The 20,259-nt window shown below is 44.5% G+C and overlaps 1 protein-coding gene across 1 annotated transcript in view; it reads left to right on the top strand.

Moving 5' to 3' along the window:
* Window positions 1-20,259, top strand: part of magi1b (membrane associated guanylate kinase, WW and PDZ domain containing 1b) — a gene marked incomplete at its 5' end in the record, with an annotated part of 118,718 nt that overhangs the window by 45,327 nt on the left and 53,132 nt on the right. The window contains one exon of the mRNA XM_079218201.1: window positions 8,061-8,183. Within this exon, the coding sequence (XP_079074327.1) occupies window positions 8,061-8,183 (123 nt within the window). The remainder of the gene's footprint in view (window positions 1-8,060; window positions 8,184-20,259) is intronic.

The following is a 20,259-nucleotide window of genomic DNA, read 5'->3' as shown; positions in this document are numbered from 1 at the left end:
TTGATTATTGCCATTGGGTCATGTGCCTAATTCAAGATTCACACCCAGCAGCAGCTCAGGGGATTTAAAGAAGCATGCTATGGCACAGCTGAGCCATTGGATCCTTCACTCATATCTTCTCTCTCTGGGTAGATCATGATTTCTGAGGCAATTTCGGTTCCAATCTAACAAAGAAAAGCTCCAATTCAGGTCCTCAGGAGCGGGTATGCTTCATAATACCCCTTGAGTTTTTATTTGCTGTTTTTGAGGGAAAAATACATTTCTGGGTGCAACAGATTTTCCTTGGCTCATGGCAAACCATCAACCAGAACACAGAGCACCTGTTTTTAGGCTTTCACTTCATATGCATATGTAGTTCTACGTGGTTGTTTTTGGGGTGGTAAAGTCTTCTAAAGACAGCGCATCACATGACACTGAGAAGCCCAGCGTCACTGAAACCTCTGACACAATCAGTGTTGCTTGTTACCTCTTTCTGTTGGGAAAATCTCTCCTTTGTTTTTGTAATATTCTCTTCGTCCAGATGGGGGCAGCAGACCATGACTGGCTGTGACCGTCACCACCTTCACAAAAGTCTGTACTCATCTGGCAGCTGTTGCTATGGATACAGCGCACACACACACACACACACACACACACACACACACACACACACACACACACACACACACCTGTGTGCTGGGGGAATATGAAAGATTGGTCTCCACATCTCTGCAGTATAGTGTTCTGTCCACTGCTTCACGTGAGAGCTGGAAATGAAAAGTATGGTTACAGTCTGTATTTTCTCTATAACCATTTTCCTCTAACTGCAGTGTTTCAGTCGTCATGCGTAAACTTTGCTGGTGTGGATGGATCTACTTAAGCTGGTTTAGTCACCAGTCATCACCTGGAAATGCACTTAATACGCCTGATGGAGAATATAATCCTTAATCACCCATCGTGGGTCCGATTGAGCTCTCTCTGACCTCTCGACAGGCCCTAAATCATTATGACATATGGTTAAGCTCTGATCGGTGGTGATGGACATGTTAACTGTAGATAGCTGCTGCTGGTTGAATCAATTAAATGGTGATTAGCCCTGATTATCTGATTAACTAGAGCCATGGATAGACCGCTCACTTAGGAGTTGATTACTTAAGACATTCCTTTGGACAGCCTGTGTTCGGTTCATAGCTAAATTAAACTTGTATACAGTAGTAGGTCATATTTGAATGGCATAAATCAATTTGCCTTTAAAGCCCACTTCTTTACTATGTCCCACTTTGGAGAATCTAAATTTAGCAATAAACAGCACTGAAAGAGGACTTTATTCTAATCATAGCCTTTGCCTGGCAACATGTCCCTTGATGTTAAAAATACAATTGCAGAGAGGAAAGGGTAAAAAAATACAAAGTTTGCTGCCATGTATGCCAGACTGTGTATTCTACATCGATACAACTCAGTGCCCAGCCAAACATGATGGCGCTGCCAAATCTGACTTGGCTACGCACCATAGCCTATGGCTGGCACCATAGCCTATTACTGTCTTTTCTGCTTTGTCACTGTTCTTTGTGTTAAGAGGGTGTGACTATCTACCGTTGCCCAGTGTGCTTAGACAACTATATAAGGCTATTTATTTCAGGGCAGGTCATGCATTTTAATTACCAACGGTCCATGTGATTATAATCTAGTGCACACAGCACTCTCTTGTGTTACCAACGCTAAACGCACAGGCTTCTTTTTCTTTTCGGTCTGACAAGTTCAGGGATCACCAAAGTTTTAACAATTTATCCTGAGGCAATGGACACAATCCATCCAAGTAATTGGGCAGACATTTCACTCTCAGCCGCACACCCTTACGCTGGAGGGAAAGCTGGATTAGGACAAACATAAATGTGTGTTACCTGCTGGTGGTGCAAGAGAAAATGTAAGGGAACCATTAAAGCCACCAAACAATTTACTTGATAGTGAGACACCCCAAGAAACCGTCACAAGAGGAGAGGTCAGGGGATCACCAATGTTGATGGGTGTCATCCTCTGGGGACCATGGACGTTTGTACCGCATATCATGGCAATCTATCCAATAGTTGTTGAAATATTTCAGTCTGTTGAACAGACGGATGGACCGGGTGATCCCTTGAGGCGCGGCGTTAACACCGCTAAAATTGGAAGTAGAACTTTAAATTGAATTGACACCACTGTCCCGTGTGCACAAAAAAAGTAATTATAATCATAAATGCTGGGCCAATATTTGGCAACTAAGTCATGAACAGTAATTTGAGGAAAAGGTCCTTGTTCACATTTGCATGTTCCTCTGGACCTGCACGTACAGCATGCACAACTTCCATTACTTGGCTTCTGCCAGTGAAAGTGATGAAGTGTAAGAAGTTTGGATTTTGGCCCGAGCCCAGGTCTCGAATCGACAACCTCAGCTACTCTTCCTACAGTACACACAAGAAAGATTGATTTCAGGCACGGCACGCACAATGACATCCATGTGGCACTAACATAGCCGTGGGTTTTGAATATCAAGCAAGTCACCGGGGCTGTCCCACTATGTAACGACACTGCTCGGCCTGCCATTTCCAAATCAGCAGAAACCGGCCAAACCCTTTTCCTTTCCCACTACGAGCATGAGGATAGAGTTTCAGGGAAGTTGGGGTTTTTCCAATGCTGTGAATGCAGATGTTAGTGGAGGGTCTGGCTGGTGCCATGTCTGGCCCCGCATGTCTGAGCGGGGGCCTTGGCTGGCTGATCTGAGCTGAAGGGTGTGGGGATTGGCTCAATGGAAGATGCCTAGAAAGCAGCAGAGCCTTTCCCCTTCCAGCTGTGTCTAAAACTCTCTTGATGTGTTGTGTGGCTTATACTGATGCACTCTGCCTTTCTCTCTCCCCCGCATAAACCCTTTCTCACCCACTTCCCTTCTGCCGTGGATTGTGTGTCTCCTTCTCAACATCTTGCTTCTTTTTCGAGGGGCTTATGGAAAATCTATAACAGGTGGGCTGTGTTTGAAGGATATGTCGTCTCTAATTATCTGTTTGCAGAGGGATTTGGGTGGGCCGTCATTAGGTCAAATGTTTTCCCAAACCAAACCCAGCTTCGCTGCTTGCTGCTATTTGTTGCCTATAAGTTGAATAGAATTCACATAATCAAGGAATTGAACTATGCATGAACACACGATTAGGCACCGAGAGTTAGTCGTCGTTTTGGTCACAAAAAAAGTACCATACGATATTTGAATAATGTTAAACGGGAGTAAATGAGGTCATGATGAGGCCTCAGAAACTAAACAACCCAGTCAATCTAAACTACCGCAGGATATTTGAGGTGTTTAAACATTTCAGGTCTCTGGTGTTTTTGGGTGGTCTGATCAAGTCCATCCATGTCTACGTTTTGGGTCAGTGCAGCGTCCTTTGTTTGCTCTCAGGGCCAGCATGCTCTGCTCTGTCCGGGACACACGGCTAACATGTGATGCCACAATTTCTTCAGGCAGGATCATATGATTCGTGATGTTGTCACAATTCTCATTCATGTGTTTTTTTTTTTTTCGCAAACAATGCAGCAATCAAAGGAGTGCTGGACAAGAATGAGGGCAAAACAATATCAAGGATGTGTTTCAACTGAATATTTTCTGGTCTAGCTCGGCTAAAACCAAAAAACATAGCGTGTCGTTCACTACTGAGCCCGTTCGTAACCGCTGCCCTCAACGCTATCTTCACCTCAAACGTCTCTCTTCCGCTCCGTGTGTGGAGGGCCTAAAGCCTAATTTATGGTTCTCCGTCAGGTCGACGGCGTAGGTACGGCGTAGGTACGCCGTCGACGCAGACCCCTACGCCGTAGCCTGACGCGCACCTCCAAAAAATCCTAACTACGCGTCGCGTTGACGCGGACCGCAAGCGCTGTGATTGGTCCGCTCAGAACGTAATTTCTGGCAGTTGCTTTTTCCCAGCCACGACCGGTTTAGTGGTCGTACAGACCACCTCCGCAAACGTCTTCTCTGTCGCCTGCGCTTCAACATTTGCAATATAGGCATTTGCTCTTCAATATTGATGAGCTCCAGCCGCTCCAACTTGGTCGCCATTGTTTATTGTGGTACGCCGTCGACGTGACGGAGAACCATTAACTAGGCTTAAGCCTCGCTCTCTGTGAAACAAAGCCTTCAAAGGACCAATAACAGACTGCTAAACGGTAGAGGTGGGAATCACCAGAGGTCCCATGATTCGATACTATCACGATACTTGAGTCGCGATTCGATACTATCACAATACTGCGATACTTGAAAACTTCAACATCATTTGATCTAATAAGATAAAGTTTTCAGTCTGTTCATCTCACTTCAATAATTTTTATTGCAGCAAAATGTGATTGTCAAGCAGACAAAACGAGCAACATGTCATAAATGTTGCACCTGACGAACTGAACTGCTTGTATTACTGTTTGTATTACAGTCTACATAGTCGCGTAATTTGTGCCAGAGAGGGGGCGGGGCTTATCTCTGTGCGTGTAAACAGTTCTCATTTACACCATCCACCATGGAAATAACCACTAGTTCTACTTTATACTTGTTGTGGAATTCCCAAATTCGCCGGAACATCAAATGTCCTTGTGTCTGGGTTTATAATATTTTCCGTAGGCGCACACAGCTCAGTGAATTTCACCGACTTCACCAGGAAGTGCGTCTGAATGGCGGCCGCTTCCAGCGCTACTAGAGCACCAGCAGCCGGTTTGATGCATGCTTTTTTTTATGTCTTTGACCGGCGCAGTCTCGCGAGTATTGTCCTATGTGTCAAGCAACAGCTATGCGAGCAGCGGCACGACGAGTGACAGGAAGTCAAGACGTACGTCGCATTTCTAAATTCTTTCTCCGGTGTCGCCATTTTTGTTTCCTTCCTACGGATCACGCTGATCCGGGACCTCTGCTGACCTCACCAGAAAATAACACAGCACCATCTAGTGGACTGAAAAAGCAATTGATTTTGGACCAAAAAGTTTGTAATTTATATAATAAAAAAATCGCCACGCAAAGTATCGCGATACTATGCTGAATCGATTTTTTCCCCCACCCCTACTAAACGGTGGCAATCTCTTCAGATGTTCCTCACTCGTCCGTGACTACTGAAGTAGAGATAGCGAGTTTATTGCAATATTTTTCATGTCGCAGTTTTGCTCATTGTTTAGAGGGAAACACTGCAGCCGTAGAACTGCAACTGATCGATCTCTGTGAAGGCAGATCATGGAGACATTTGTACTCGCTTCCAATCTAAGATTCCTAAATCGAACACCCCTATTCTGCCTGTACACAGTACCAAAGCAGAGGGAGGCACCATAGTAGCAGTTAATGGGCTTATGGTGTTAATGTACTCATCATTGGTTCGAAGGGGCTGACTAGCTGCCTTAAAGGCTTAAATGGAGGTGAGTAGTGATCTTCTTGACCTTCTCGCACATAAGATGGATGACATATTGCAGGTGAAGCATCCACAGGACGTTGATCTCTTTTTGTACTACAGTTGGACCAATCTAGACTTAATTTAGAGCCAACCAAAATACTGAACTTGTGCACTGAAGGAGAGTGGTTTTAAAGTAGTCTGTTGTTATTTTAAGTAGTGTACAGAAAAGAGAAAGGAAATGTGGTGGAGAGGAATTTGACCTCAGACCAGAAACAACATATTCTGTTGGGTAGGCTGCCGCAAAATGACTTTGAGTTTGACATCCAGACCTCATGCATACTTTGGTCCCAGCTAACACCTCAGCGCAGGCCAATGAAAAGCTAGTGGGCAGTTCTCCTCCATTCCTTGGGAGGGCATTGAAGATACTGTTCAAAGTAGTGTGCAGGCTAGAGGAAAGAGGGGCTGACCGCTATCCGGGACCTAAAGACTGAATTGTTTAAATATCCCACAAATTGGTCTTCCTTCTATGTCTAAATCAGCCATCCTTTAATGTCAGGTGTTAGTCCCAACCTGGTCTACATCAGCAAAGGACATCTGCTCATTCATCATCTACTTTAATACATCCAGACCAGGTTCTGATTAGTAAACATCCAGATATTCCATGATGGCGCTTCATGACTGAAAGCAGCCTAAAACAGCTAGAGGACAGTTCTACTGAATTGTCATCGATGCAGCGGTTCTTTCAGGGCCCTTCATTCACACTGTTCTGCCTTTATGCTCAGATTTATTGAAACAGTGTTGTTTTCTTTAAAATAGGTATGCATAAAGAGAGAACGGCTCATGTTATAGCTCCTCGGGGCGCTGTTGTTTGCACGCCAATGATGGAGCACCCACACAGGAGGCCTCACTTAGCTTAACATTCTTAAACATGGCTCACATACTCCACTGTCCAAAATTAACAATTTTGTTTTATTGTTCTTTTTCTGAATTGATTGCTAAGAACTTTTTGCCCACCAAAGAATTGACAAAGCACTCAGCCAGCCAGTCAGTTTTGTTCCTAGAAGTAGAAAAACCTTAACATTCAGGGGGCTTGTAAGACATCCACTTTAGACCTGGAAATATATACAGACCCCAAACAAATGGAAGCAATTAGTATTTGTCTCAGTCGACTAAGATGTCTTAGCATGAAAAAGCGTTAAAGCACAACTAATCAAGTAGACAGCCACATCGTCTATTAGCTGTGAGAATAATTATGCTTTGTCCAAAAAGCAACTCATTACTCACAATGTGTTTGTAGACATGAGCCTGGATTCACCAATGTTTTTTAGAAAAGTGTAACCTCGGACAGTAACTGTGGTATTAACAAGTAATACAACCAGATATACTCTTTATCAATAAAACGTTCTAAAATATACTATTATCCAGCCTGGAAATAATAATCTTCATGAACATTTTAAAGTTTTATTTAATTTGAGAGCTTTTTTGAAAAATAAACAAAATTCAAGTATTTCAATATTTGTCTGGGATAATTACAATTTTAAGACGATACTATTTGTCAAAATCCTAACAGTAAATGCCTTTATTTTTCTTTAAAAATATCTGTAAAGAAGGGTTTCCACCAGGGTTGACTATTGACATTTTAATTGCAGTGTGTGACAGCTTCCAAACCAGATATTGACAATCTGACAATTAGCAAGGGGTTCCTCGTTTCATTTTGGCATCCCTCCCACTCTTGTAACTTATATTGACATGAAAGACAACATATGGGGTCACGATACAATAATAATGCAGTCCTAATGAGCATGTTTTGATTTAATAGATAAAAATGTAATGAATCTACAATCATTCTGCCAACCAGTGCAGAATGCTCTTCTGTACTACGCTAACAATCTCAATAATTTTATTAAACACACACACACACACACACACACACACACACACATACACATACGCAGTTTCCATGGAAACAGGATCCACAGCCCTTTATGACTGGTTGTTTGCCCAAGACAACTAAAAATGGTCTCAGCAGCCATGCAAAGATGGGAGATAAATCATTTGGATAATAAATAACGAGACACCTACGAACGTGATACGCCGTTCGTTGTGGCCTCAAGCAGCGTTATTATTATTGAACGTAGATCACGACATTGTCATACTCATCAGGTACATTTTCTCAATCTTCTATTTGTGTGACATCATGCATCTCCTCTCTTTCCTGTTTTGTTGTCATGCTGTTTGTGCTGCGTCTGCACACATGCAGCACTCGGCCTGTAACGTGAACACAGACGCGCGTTTAAACCAAAAGCGTACACACACAGAAACGGTCACTTTCCAGCCACGCTGCCCTTAAGCGACCTAATGTGTGTCTGAGGCCCAGATGGCGTAGCCGTAGGAGGGCTGATTCACAGCGCTAGCCGTAGAGCCAGCAGTCTTGGGTTTTGGCGAGGCCCGGCTCGTTGGAGAGTCTGCAGCCAGCTTCCCCTCCGAGTGACGATGGCAAGTGTACAATTCACGGCGACGCACCGAGCGCCGCTGTGGTTGCAGGATACACGTCAGACTATGTGACCGTTTGACACGTCACTGTGAATTATAGCAGCGCCGCTTTGACCCGTGTGATGTTCCCATGTCTGCTAGCCTTTACTTGTGCTTGTGTTGTTTTGATGCAGTTACCACATGCTTCTGTGTTTGTGTCCACAGAGACGGGAAGTAAGCTGAACAAGGACCTGAAGCATTATCTGAGCCAGCGCTTCCAGAAGTCCTCGCCTGACCACGAACTGCAGCAGACCATCCGAGACAACCTCTATCGCCACGCCGTGCCTTGTGAGTTCCACGACTGCTCCACACTTCACTCTGTCACTCCTCACTTTCATGTTTTCCATTCGCTGCTCGACCGTCTTCTCCATTTCCCGCCATTTCTGTGAACCATTCTTTCAGCTCCAGATGCTGCGTTGGCTTTGTTTGCGGGAGATCCCACTGAACATTATTGTGGCTTCAGATATTGCCTTTTTTCTTTTCTTTTTTTTTTTTTTTTACTTCATCATGAAAAACTAACCCCTATGTGAGGCGAGATTGAGCCACAGCTTCTGGCATGCTCAGTTTTAGATCCAAGCCGTGATTGTGAGTACAGCTGCCTCACACAGACACTTTGGATGGTTATCTAATTAAGCCTGATTATTTCAGCCTAATCCGAGCACGGTTCCACTTGCCTTTTGACCGCATTTGGCTGTGCTGTGAGTCCGGGCAGATTCTTTCATACTCTCATTGCAACCAAACTCATCTTGATCGGTTTTAGCGCACATCATTCCTCTTCATCCCACAATGAACTTCTCCGTCCGCCTCCCAAGCTGATAACGAGCAGTGAGTTGATACAAAGTCGACCGCCCTCCATCCATTCTCGCAACACAGTGCTTGCTATATTGATATTGTCTGATCAGGTAGAGGAGAGGTCTGGTGAGTATCTCATATTATATCATAATTATAGGTGGTGTGGCTTCATCCCTCATCCTCAATCACTAAGCAGTATCTCCTCTGCCAGAGCTGGCTGTGTGATCCATGAATAGAGGCTCGTCTCTTTGACTCCTTTTCCCTTCTCAGTGTCGATATAAGATCTAAAGGCACATTTGTTTTTTGACGTTGCATATTTCTGTTGTATCTGCTGCTGCTCAAAAGCTGAAGTAGATATTTGAAGTGCTTTAGCCATCCTTGCTATGAAAAACAACCCTTGAAGATGCTGCTGGTGCTAAGGATGTGGCATTAGCACCATAATAGTATAGGGATAAATGCCATAACTGTGCAGCTCCCTCTGTGGGTGGGGGGGCGGGGAGGACAGAGAGATGGTTAGACTGACGAACTATGCTGCATGATGCCAATCTTGTGTTATCCCCGATTTGCATATACAACCAAAATCAACTGGGTGGACCAATCACAGCCAGGCTCAGTACTGTCATGATGCCGGAGTCGGAAATCCCTGCTGGCTTTGGACCCAGCATGCCTCACTTATGATGATGATGGAGGAAGTCGGGAAGAGACTGAACAAGAAGATAAGAGGTGTAACAGAAGAAATGACGGGGCTGTATGCCATTTTTATGTTAATTAGTTTCTTACCTTCCTTTACAGTACTGTAATATTCACTGAATTCAAGTATTCACAGTAGTGGCATTTCATACTCTGCAATAAACACATTCAGTATTTTGAGTAAAAAAAAAACAATTTTAAACCGTTTTCATGTTAGGAATTACTCTTTACCCTCTCCATCCTTATATATTTTCCAAAGCACGAGCATATTGGATTCTTTGTTTTGCAGTTAATTTCAGACTTGAAAGGAAGCGCCCTTTCGTCTACCCAAACCTATGTTTTTCCACCTTAATAGTTTACATCTGTTGGCTTTTCAATTAGTTTATTCATGGCTCTCTCACGCAAATTACTATCTGTATTCAGGGGGCTTGTTTAAGGGACTTTATCTGTATTACCTCCACTGCCATATGTCAGCCAGACACCGGTGGAGGGTGGGGGTCTGGCCATAATGGCCATTTTAATCACTGAGTGGTCTATGGCACACTAGTAAAAGAAGCCTGGTGTTGTTAGCAGTAAACAAAGCATGAAGTGGTTCCCCAGGCCTTATGTTTTATAGGACTGTGAAGTTGTTGTTGCACTCGTAGAGGAATGTGAGATTCTCACTGGAATATTGAATTTACAAATAATTAAGCTTTTTTTTCTCCTTCTTCTTTCTGTTACGCATGGACATTTCTGTTACACTGGGCTACGTCTATGAATAAATACTCCACGCCCTTCTCAATCACAGAATAATACAAGACCAATACAGGCATCGTATAGGAATGCACATGTTTATTTTTGTACCGTTAATGCATAAGTGAGATGGATTTGCTGCAACTGTTGGCCCGTGATTGGGGGAGGTCTGCGTGTGTCCATGTTGACGTATGTCCAAAGGTTGTTCGAAGCACTGTCCATGTGCGTGTGTAGGTGTGATGAATGCACAGCAAGCAGGTGGAGAAACAGATGGAGAAGTGTGTGGATGTTGGGGCTTTTCCTGCATCTGAATCGGGCCAAATGGTAACATGGCTCATGTTACCTATTCTGGTTCACAATATTACAGACAAAAGTCTATTCAAGGTCCAATCTGACTGACCGAGTTATAGAAAATATGCATTTTGTGGATTTGTCAACTGGATGTAATTGAACATACTGGTTGTTTTTCATAGCTTTGCAGCCGCAGGAGGAATGTATTGTTAAAAAGCAATATATATTACCATTTCCTGTTATCTGCAATATTGTTTTAATGCCATAAATGTTGTCGTCTATATGGTGTTGTAATGGAAGAAACGGAGGCTTTCACATTTACTGAGACATTTCCTTCTCTTCTTCGGCCAACTCTCCACGTACAGTCACTGCTATTTCGCTGTGTTTGCCAGTGCACGGTGTGGCATTATCTCTGATTCGATGCTTCATATATTAGTGCTGTTGTTTCTTTTTACCTGACGGCAAGGAGCTTCAATAGTGCCTCATTACCACTGCACGGTTCAGCTCAACTTGGCTCAACTCACTTTTGGTACCAGGTTATGTTTTGTATATTTTAATTTTCTGCGGACCGTAAGCCCCCTCAGTGTTGACGGGATTCTCAGCTGATCACGTAGCCCCCGCCACGTAAAACTGCCGTGACATCATCATCAACAAGAAACTCGTTGAATCCTTCCATCAACAACAAAATGGAGGAATGTCTGTTTCTTAATTGTTTGAGGGCAAATGATTTAAAAAATCTGGGTTAAGTCAAATAATTGGGTGCCTGGGTGACGGTAGCATGGCTATTTAAAAATGCCGGACATGTGCAGGACATCCTGTGATGTGTTAGTGACGGTTTCTCTCTGACCAGTGGCATGAAGTGTTTTAACTCCACCTTCTAGTATCAGTTCAATCTCGACCACGAGGTATTAACAAAAAAAGTACCAAATACTATCCACAACTTTTGCTAATGGAAACCATAAGCGCGAGTAGAGCCAGGCAAAGGAAAAAAATCAGCATAGGAATCATAAGGCGAGCGATAAAGATGATCCCTCACTGGCTTCCCGCCCTTGATAACTTCCAATTGTGTTTGGTGTGCCGCCATGCCGTATGCACCACAACAGATTGAGTGTCTACTCTGTTAAAAAGTAGCTAATATAAACCATTAAAACACTAAGAAATAACTTGATGAACTGCTTTTGGAGAATCAGTGTGCACAGGGCAGTGAAGCACACTGGAGCCGTACCTGCAGGTAGTTCTCTGCAGATGCACAAGATTCGTGAAATTGGTTGTAAACATAAACTGCCCACCTCATTCATGTCTCCCGAAAGTCAGTCGCTCCCATAACCCTGTTAACATTTGAAGCACAGCACTCTCACCCTCCCCCATCTGCTGAGGCGTCCGTTGGCTTCCCTTGTGGTCAACCCATCCGCGCGTTCAGCATTCCCAATCTCCCATTATCCCCACCAACCCTCCATCCCTCTCTCATTCCTGACACCCACCCCTCCCAACTCATGACACCGCTGCCTCTCGTCCTGTCGCTGCCACTGCTGCTCCCTCTGTATCGCTCTTTCTCTCTCATTTTTCCTGCCAGTTGATCGGAGCAGTGGCAAGAAGACGAAGACGAAGAGGGAGAAGAAGAAGAAGAGACTTGTACCTGAGATTAAAGCTCAGCATTCTGTGTCTACGAGTCTTGAAAAGGGAGCTCTGGTCTACCCGGCATCTAGGCAAGTAGCAGTATTGTCTGCTGTGGCTGTTGTGATGCTGATGGTTTGGTGTTTTGCTTCTCAAGCGGGCGAGGGTCTGCAGAGTGGTCGCGTTCACGTGCGCGTGTGATGAATCGCGGGGCTGGCAGCACCGCCGATTTGACGACCCCGTATATAGGCTAAGAGGACGGCTGGAAGGGAGGTGGGGGCTGAAGCCACGGGGATGCAGATGGGGGTGGGGTAGAGTGAAGTTTGGGGTGGAGGGGGAGGTCAAGAAGGAGGGGGGGAGGAGGGAGAGAGGGGAAGGGGGAAGGAGAGATGCAAAAAAACACTCACACACTCCAATCAACGCTGCCTCAAGCTAGCCAGCCGAGCTAACATAAACATATGCACCCATGTATGATTTGCGACTGCACGGGGACTTCGGCGTGCCGTCTGATTTGGGCATGTTTCTGCCTGTGTGTTTCCATCCAGCTTATACAAAAGTAGTATTTTCTGGTGCTGGTTTGGTTGCAGCCACTGATGCAATCACATTGTGTCACCTGAACAAAAGAACCGCTGTCACTCCTTGTGCCATTCCTAAACAGCAGAAGGTGGTGAATCAAGATGGGGGAATGAAGCTCAAGGGAGCTGTAGAAGGGAACTTCAGACCCTTTTGGATTGTTGACTTTTATCAGGCAGAAAGGGGACGTATGTCAATATAGTACTGTGTGTGTCTGCTGTTTGACATGCATGACACAAGGTGAGAATGTTGTCTTTGTTGAGGTTAGGTAAACACATTTGCACGTGTTTCCTGTGACGCATCCTCCCTGTTATACTAGTTCTCATTATCATATAAATACCGGTTTGCCCAGCGTCTGACTTCTCCCTACAGCTGATGTGATGGCCACAGTTGAATCAAACTTTTGCATTAAAACAGTTCACCTAGACTTGGGAGCAGTTGATACATCCATGGACTGAATCTCTGTTGACCTGAGACTACAAGTAAGGAGGCAAGTAACTCTTGTTAGGCTACTGGTACATACTGGCATCATGGGCCTGCTTTCCCTCATAAATGCGGAGGCATATATTATTACCTGATTGTAATTAGCTGGTAGAAACAAATCATACGTCTAAACTTTGTTTAGATTGAAGGAATAGTTTGACATCTTGAGAAATATGCTTATTCACTCATTCATTTACTACATGTGTCGTGATACACGTTGACGTCTTCCCTCACTTATGAAAGTCTTTGATCACATCTGGCCAAGGGGATCCCAGCATGCCGCAGGTTGATCAGAGGGAGGTTGTGACAGAGACAATAGCAGCTAAATTGATGCTGGTGGGGAAGTTTTTTGTGTGTGTGTGCAGCTAACAGCGTGAGGAGAAGTCAAAGGAATGCTGTCAAACAGAGAGTGAATGATGGGTGGAGTTCCTATTGTATGCACACACTCAATCACTGACACTGTTGCACATAGAGGTAGTTTGGGAAACGTGTGCCTTTTCCTCAGTACAGGCAGTATCGGATATATCGTTTGACAAATAGTTAATTTCCATTTATAGAAATGGACAATCACAAAACGGTTTGTGATGTCATTATATTATATATGACATAATGCTAACAAACAATTTGGCATTATTAAAGCACTGACTGTTTTATTAATGAGTTGTATTACTAATAGTATTTCCCCCATTCATATCATTCAGGGAAGACAACATATTAGAAACACCTGACCTCTCAGTATAAAGCAATACAGTTAAATGGCACAAACTAGAGCCTCCAACATGAAATTGAATCAACACCTCTCTGAAACAATTTCAAGTCAGGCTTAACATTATAACATTCATTCATGTATTCAATCAATTGTGTATTGCTGTTATGTTGAGTTGGATTGCATTGACTCAGCTGGAGAAACTAGCGACTGTGTGTTTGGATGCTGACATCCGAACCCTGACGTGGTGGGATTGCGGTCAGTGCAAAGATGGAGTTCCCCAATCCAAACTATATTGGAGGCTATACACTATATCATGTTTTTGCAGTAACAAATGTGTCCTACTCTTTTGTACTGATGGTAGATAAAAGAAGAGTTGCTTTGTAGTACGTCTCTTCAATTGTGACTTTGAAGCCACCGCCGATGTAAAACTTGGAAGAATAGCAAAGCAAAAGCCTAAATTGTGTCGAAGGATTTAACTCTTTCTGGAGTTTCCTCACCACCACCCACATTTAGTTTAATTTGCATCATGTGAATTATGTCTCAAAGTATGGATCTGGAACTCACATAAAGGGTATCTGACCTTTGGCCTTCCTGCGTTTTGCATTTTCTCACTGCTGTTCCCAACCCCCTCCTCTGACCATAGAGCATAACAAAAGAATCCTACCCATGCTCTCTTTCTTTAACTTGTGCATGCAAATGTGTACCAGTTGGTCAGTCTTTCTTTTTTTTTGGGAGGAGGGTTATGTTGAATCCTGTATGAATACAAGGAGCTCCTTCTTTTGAGTAGTATAGACTCATTCCCACTGACCTCGTCCTGGCTTTGTGTTACTATCTCGTGTTTACCCTTGTAACACCTGTAATAATTGCTGATGTGCTATGTACTGTGGATAACTATAAATGTATACGGTTCGAGCCTTATTCAAGTCCGGGCTCGGCTCTCGTCACAGATATTTCAACTCTGTCTACTCCTCACTCGCCCAAAGGATTCTCCCTCTGACTCCCGTCCTCTTCACATGTTGGTCAAGGATGAGTTGTCTGGAAGTTATTCAACACCCAAAGCATGCACATGAGTCTGTGTGTGTAAGATAACAGACATCAGTGTCTGGGGGAGGGCGAAAAGAAACCGAGGTGTGGGCAGAGAAAAAAAAACAAATTGATGGGATCTGTGAGAACAAGAAAGAATGGGGTGAACAGCGGAGAGAAGGGCGAGCGAGGGAGGTGGGGGGGAGAAAGAGAGAAGAGCGAGGTGGGTGGGTGCATGTGGGTGCCTGCGAGACGGGAGACAGCGGGGCTCAGTCAGTGAGAGAGCGAGACAGAAGCCTAACGTTGGTGTGTGTGCGTGTGTGTGTGTGTGTGTGTGTGGGTCTGAGACGGAGCGCATTATAAGCCTATGTGTGGATGCTGCTTAGCTTAGCTCCCATTAGCTTAGCATCACAAAGCCAAAGCTGGACAGAGGACAGACGCACGGGAGGAGGAAGGGGAGGGTGGAAAGGAGAAGGAAATGTAAAGCTGCACCGGCATTCCTTGCCCTCATCCACACCTGATTGGATCTTTTTTTTCTTCTTTTTGTTGTTGCTCCCTCTGTCTCCTGTCGACGTGGTGTTATTCCGTGGACTGTAAGGTAAAGGAGAAGAAAGCCCCCCTCACGGGCTCCTGACTGAGGTATTTTGTTCTGTGTTTCATTCGGAGTGGGGATGCCGTGGGTTGCTGTGATTTAACGGTTGGGGGTTGGGATGGAAGGGAGATGGAGAGGCAGGCGGTCAGGATGGCTGTGCATCAGGCGGAAGGCATCCAGGGCAGAGCGATGGAGACGGAGGCACATCGCTGGCAGTAATGGAGGCTGATGTGTTGTGGTCAAACGGAAGCTGTGTGTGTCTGCCTGCCTCTGTCTGTCTCAGGTATGCGCGTGTCTGTGCGTGAATGTATGTGTGTGTGTGTGTGTGTGTCCGTGTGTGTGTGTGTGTGCCCGTGTGTCCGTCCGTGCGTGTGTGCAAACTGTCACTTCCCGTGTGCGTATGTACAGTATGTGTTTGTGGTGCAAGCGCTCCAGCTCTGCGATGTCTGCATCTGTTGACATGCTTGATCATAACGGAAGCCATTACCTCCAGCAGCAAACTGCTGCCTTGTCTGTTTGTCTGTCTGGAGCTTCCAGGATGCTAAGATTAGCTTCTGCTTCTCCTTCAACCTCCCTCTTTCTTTCTCTCCCTCTCGATCCATCTCCTGTGTCGACCCCCACCCCCCCTTCATCTCCATCCCTCCCTCCCCGCTCCTCTAAATGTATCGTTTTAAAGCCTCTCTCTTCCATTTCCATGTTGCTGTAGGTAGCAGCTTGCCCACGGTGCTTCTTTTTTTTTCCTGGGTGGACTAAAAAGACAAAGGCCGGCTGGGTATGTGTGCGGGGGGCATTTTCAGGCAGTTTCTGGCTGATTTAGCTTCACACTGCACTACTGCCCTTCAGGTTTTTTTGTTTCTCACTCTACTCTCCCTCTTTTTATTCCCTTCCCCCGGTCCTCAGACCCCTAAATGTGAATCATTTAGAGCTGAAAGCATTGCTCAGGAAGGGGGGAAAAGATTGAAGCATGTCACAGATCCAGGGAAAGGCCTGTTTTGATCTCATTGTGGTGTGTATGTGTGTGAATCGTCTCTTCATTGCGAGCCTCTGTCAGCCAGCCAGAGCAGTGAAATCCCCCCCTCAACACAAAACACTCCATCCCAAATGAAAAGCATCCGTTCCAATCATTGAAAAACCATCTCTAAAACGGTTCCCTTCAATGTTTAATTCCCTGCCACCACCACATGGAGAGATTTGGGGGGGGGTTAGGAATCAGGTGGAATGATTGGGGTGTCCTTACGGCTGGACGACAGACTGTAATCGGTCCTCCTTCCCACAAAACTAAAAGAAAATAACATTGCCACCATGGAGCTAGAAATGTGTAGACTGGAAAATGCTGGTATCTGCGGCCTGTGCTTTGGGTTGGATTAACCCTGCACTGGGACAGATGGCTCCATCCCCCTGCCGTGCTGACAAACCCCAGTCAACTCGCCACCCCTTGTGAGTGTGTGTGCATGCGTTTCACCCCCAAAAAAAGAAAAGGAGAGAAGCACTGGCAGGCAAGCTGTGGCGAAGATGGTGGATGGATCTGTTTTGGTTTTGGAATATGACGGCAGTGTGTGTGTGTGTGTGTGTGTGTGTGTGTGTGTGTGTGTGTGTGTGTGTGTGTGTGTGTGTGTGTGTGTGTGTGTGTGTGTGTGTGTGTGTGTGTGTGTGTGTAAAAATAATTTGATGACTTGACTCTTTGAACGACATACAGCTGGCTAATTCAAGCCTCTACTGGGCCGCCTTGGAATGTAACGCAGTCATTTCATTTCAAAGAAGCATGATTCAGTGCACGGGGCAATTTTTGTTTTTCACTTCATACAGGCAGGACTAAGGGAAAGCCTTTGCTTGCTGTATGTTGAGGCACCCATCTTTATTAGAGAGGGAGCCAGAGCTGTTAGCGTACACATCACATTGGCCCACTGCTTCACCCCTTCGCTCCACTTTCTCACGTGAGACGTGCCCAGACTACATACGGTGGACAAATGAGGGATGCATACATCATGCGAAAGATAAAAGAAGAAGAAGCCAGACTGTGACCTGCTCCCTCACTTCTTTCTGACTATTGATATTACTTAACCGGGTAAAACAAAGAGTCTGCACAGGAGTAATGGAGTTTGAAAGAAGTGACCTCACCTGCCCTCTGTGACCCGCACCTCATCCCTGTTTGAGGCCGGCGGCTCGCTGCTACTGTACATTAGCTGTCTCCAGTGTAACACACGTGCGCTGTCAGCAGTTGGGTGGCATCGTGGGTAATGTAGGCTTCAATCTTTTAACGAGGAAGAGGAATGCATGGAATAGATAAGAGGATGTTTCTGGTTCTGCTGCATCGATTTTGGGCAACAATCCACAGATCATATGTATCAATATGGCATTTAATTTCTTATATCATTGATGGTTAGGACACAATTCAGTTTATTTTATATAGCCCAACATCACAAATACAAATTTGCCTCAGGGGGCTTTACAATCTGTACACATAACATCCCTGTCCTGGGACCTCACATTGGATTCAATACTATTTCCTAGTCAGTCCTCCAGTATAATCAGCGTGTATTAGCCACAACCCAAAATATTTAGTCACATCTGGATTTTGGTATAGCTGGTCATTTGAATGAGTGTGGCAGCCAATAGCAATGAAGCAGCAGTTATTTGCTGTACCTCTGGTTTACATGACATCATTGGAGCTTGGGCTTTTGGCAGGACCCAGTCAGCGGCTTGAGCAAAAACCCACAGTTGTCTTCCAGTCAAACCTAAGCAGGAACAGTTTTGCCCGGCCACACAAGCAGTCGTCACATCTGCCAAACGCGATGCAGCCCAAGGAAACACAAACCAGCAGATGGATGGAGGAGTCTGTCATGATAACTTTCTTAATATTCAGAATTAAAAGAGAGAGTTGTTTTCCGGTGTTGCAGATTTGATTGCCTGGGTCAAGTGTGAGGACCAAATGAAAGAGGGAGCAAACGTAACGTACGTGGAAAGGAAAGCTGGAAGTGTCGGGGTGCAGAGGCCTTACACAGGCATTGCAGAGAACAGCTTCCTCTCTAACCTAGCATATACATTTAACTCTGTCAATGGTTCATGCGTCTTGTGAAAAACAAAACAACAAATTCCCAAAACACTGTCGGAGTCTAACTGTTTCCACGCCAGCCGCAAACTACTTAAAATGCACTCTTTCAAATCACTCCTGTCCTGAATGACCGAAGTGGATCAGCACACAAGCCGAATAAGAACAGCTGGGCCTATTAATAGAACAATTATGATAATGAATCATTACCAAACACATTTGTGATGACCTACTTTCCCCCCAATGCACTGATCAGTTCACCATGGTGAATCCTTCCTTTCCGCCCTCGTTTTGTTTGTGTTGTTTTCAATCCTGCATTTTTTTAGATTGATTGTGATGGAAAGGGCTGTCTGATACTGTAAAGTTATCTTTACAGTATCAAATTATTGTATGTCTTTCAATTCTCACTGTGTTTGAAATGATCAGACTTGCACGCAAACGTCATAATTATCTTTGTCGTCTTAGCTTATGCAAAAAAAAAAAAAACTGCTCCTGAATGTCATTTCTTTTTTGAGAAGGTGTGTTTTCTTAAGAGCCTGACTAACTCGTTTGGTCACTTCCCTTCTGATGCTCAGTAATTTCAGGTTTAACTAGCTGAACGGCAGGGCAGAGGATACCTCATCCTTAGTGGTTCATGATGAGAAATAAAGGAAGTGTAGTTTGCTATCAATTACGTTCCATAACAGGTATTTTATATCGATCCAAGAATGTTTAGCCAATTTGGCATAAACATTACCATACTCTCTAAACATTTGCTAATTTCAAGTACAGAAATAGCAGCGGCGTGCACAATATTGCAAAAATACAACCACACAGTGTGCCGTCCAGGGTGTGTGTGCATTAACCCAATTGGTCTTGCTTCTCTAACAGATGATGCGGTTATGTCATCGTCACGCTCCGACATGTGTGAGGCAGTTAGAGTGTGAACGCTGGTCAAAGCCAAGTCAGTTATAAACTCCTTGTTTGGTTGTTAATAAAAATTACCTTATTGTTCATGTTTTCATGATGTCATCTTGCATATGGATACAAACTCTCTTAACTCATCCCCATATGTTTTGCATGCCTTCCTTTGCTTGTGGATACTGACAACATTTGTGATTTGGTGATCTTTCACTGATACTTCCCTCAAAGTCTTCGGCGCCCGAGGGTCAGAACAAGGTCCTCCTCCTAGTTTGTCGAGCAAATAAAAAGTTAGGCGAATCCTCTTTGTGTTTTTACCACATTGTGCTGCAGTACTGCTACTGTGTATAATGTCACAGAGGGTTTGTTTCGTCACCCTAAAAGCAAGAATTCACCAAGGGAGACGTGCAATTTTAGCTGCTTTTTTTTCACGATGTCTTTTTATCCGATTTCTTTGAACAAAGACAAACGGTATATGAATTTGGATGTTTTGGTGCTTCAGCTTGCCGTCGTCAAACCAGTTTTCACTGTCTGAGCAGTGACATTCGAGGACATTAGGACACAGTTACCTGGATCTCTATTTTAGAACCAGCATAAAGTCATGTTCAGTCTCTTTTCTCTCAATCTTTGTGGATGTTTTGGAGTCCGCAAGAAGCGAAGGAAGCCTGCTACGAACATGAAAGAAGTATTTCAGTCTGGTTCCCTCACATCCTTCAATCTCAAGAAAGCGGTGCATTCTAAGCAAGATGAAGACAGACCTAGAAAAAATGACAAACTATACCACCAAACTGGATCCAAAGAAAATGTCAAGCAAGATAACTTCCCGCCTCCCAGCTATAAACCCAAAGTCGTCCAAGGAGTCAAGCCCAACATTGTCCTTGTGGAGGGAATTAAATGTAGGTCACAGCTCAAATGC

Source organism: Taurulus bubalis, assembly GCF_910589615.1.
Source record: "Taurulus bubalis genome assembly, chromosome: 5".
Lineage (NCBI taxonomy): Eukaryota > Metazoa > Chordata > Actinopteri > Perciformes > Cottidae > Taurulus > Taurulus bubalis.
This window is presented reverse-complemented; position numbering and strand designations above follow the sequence as displayed.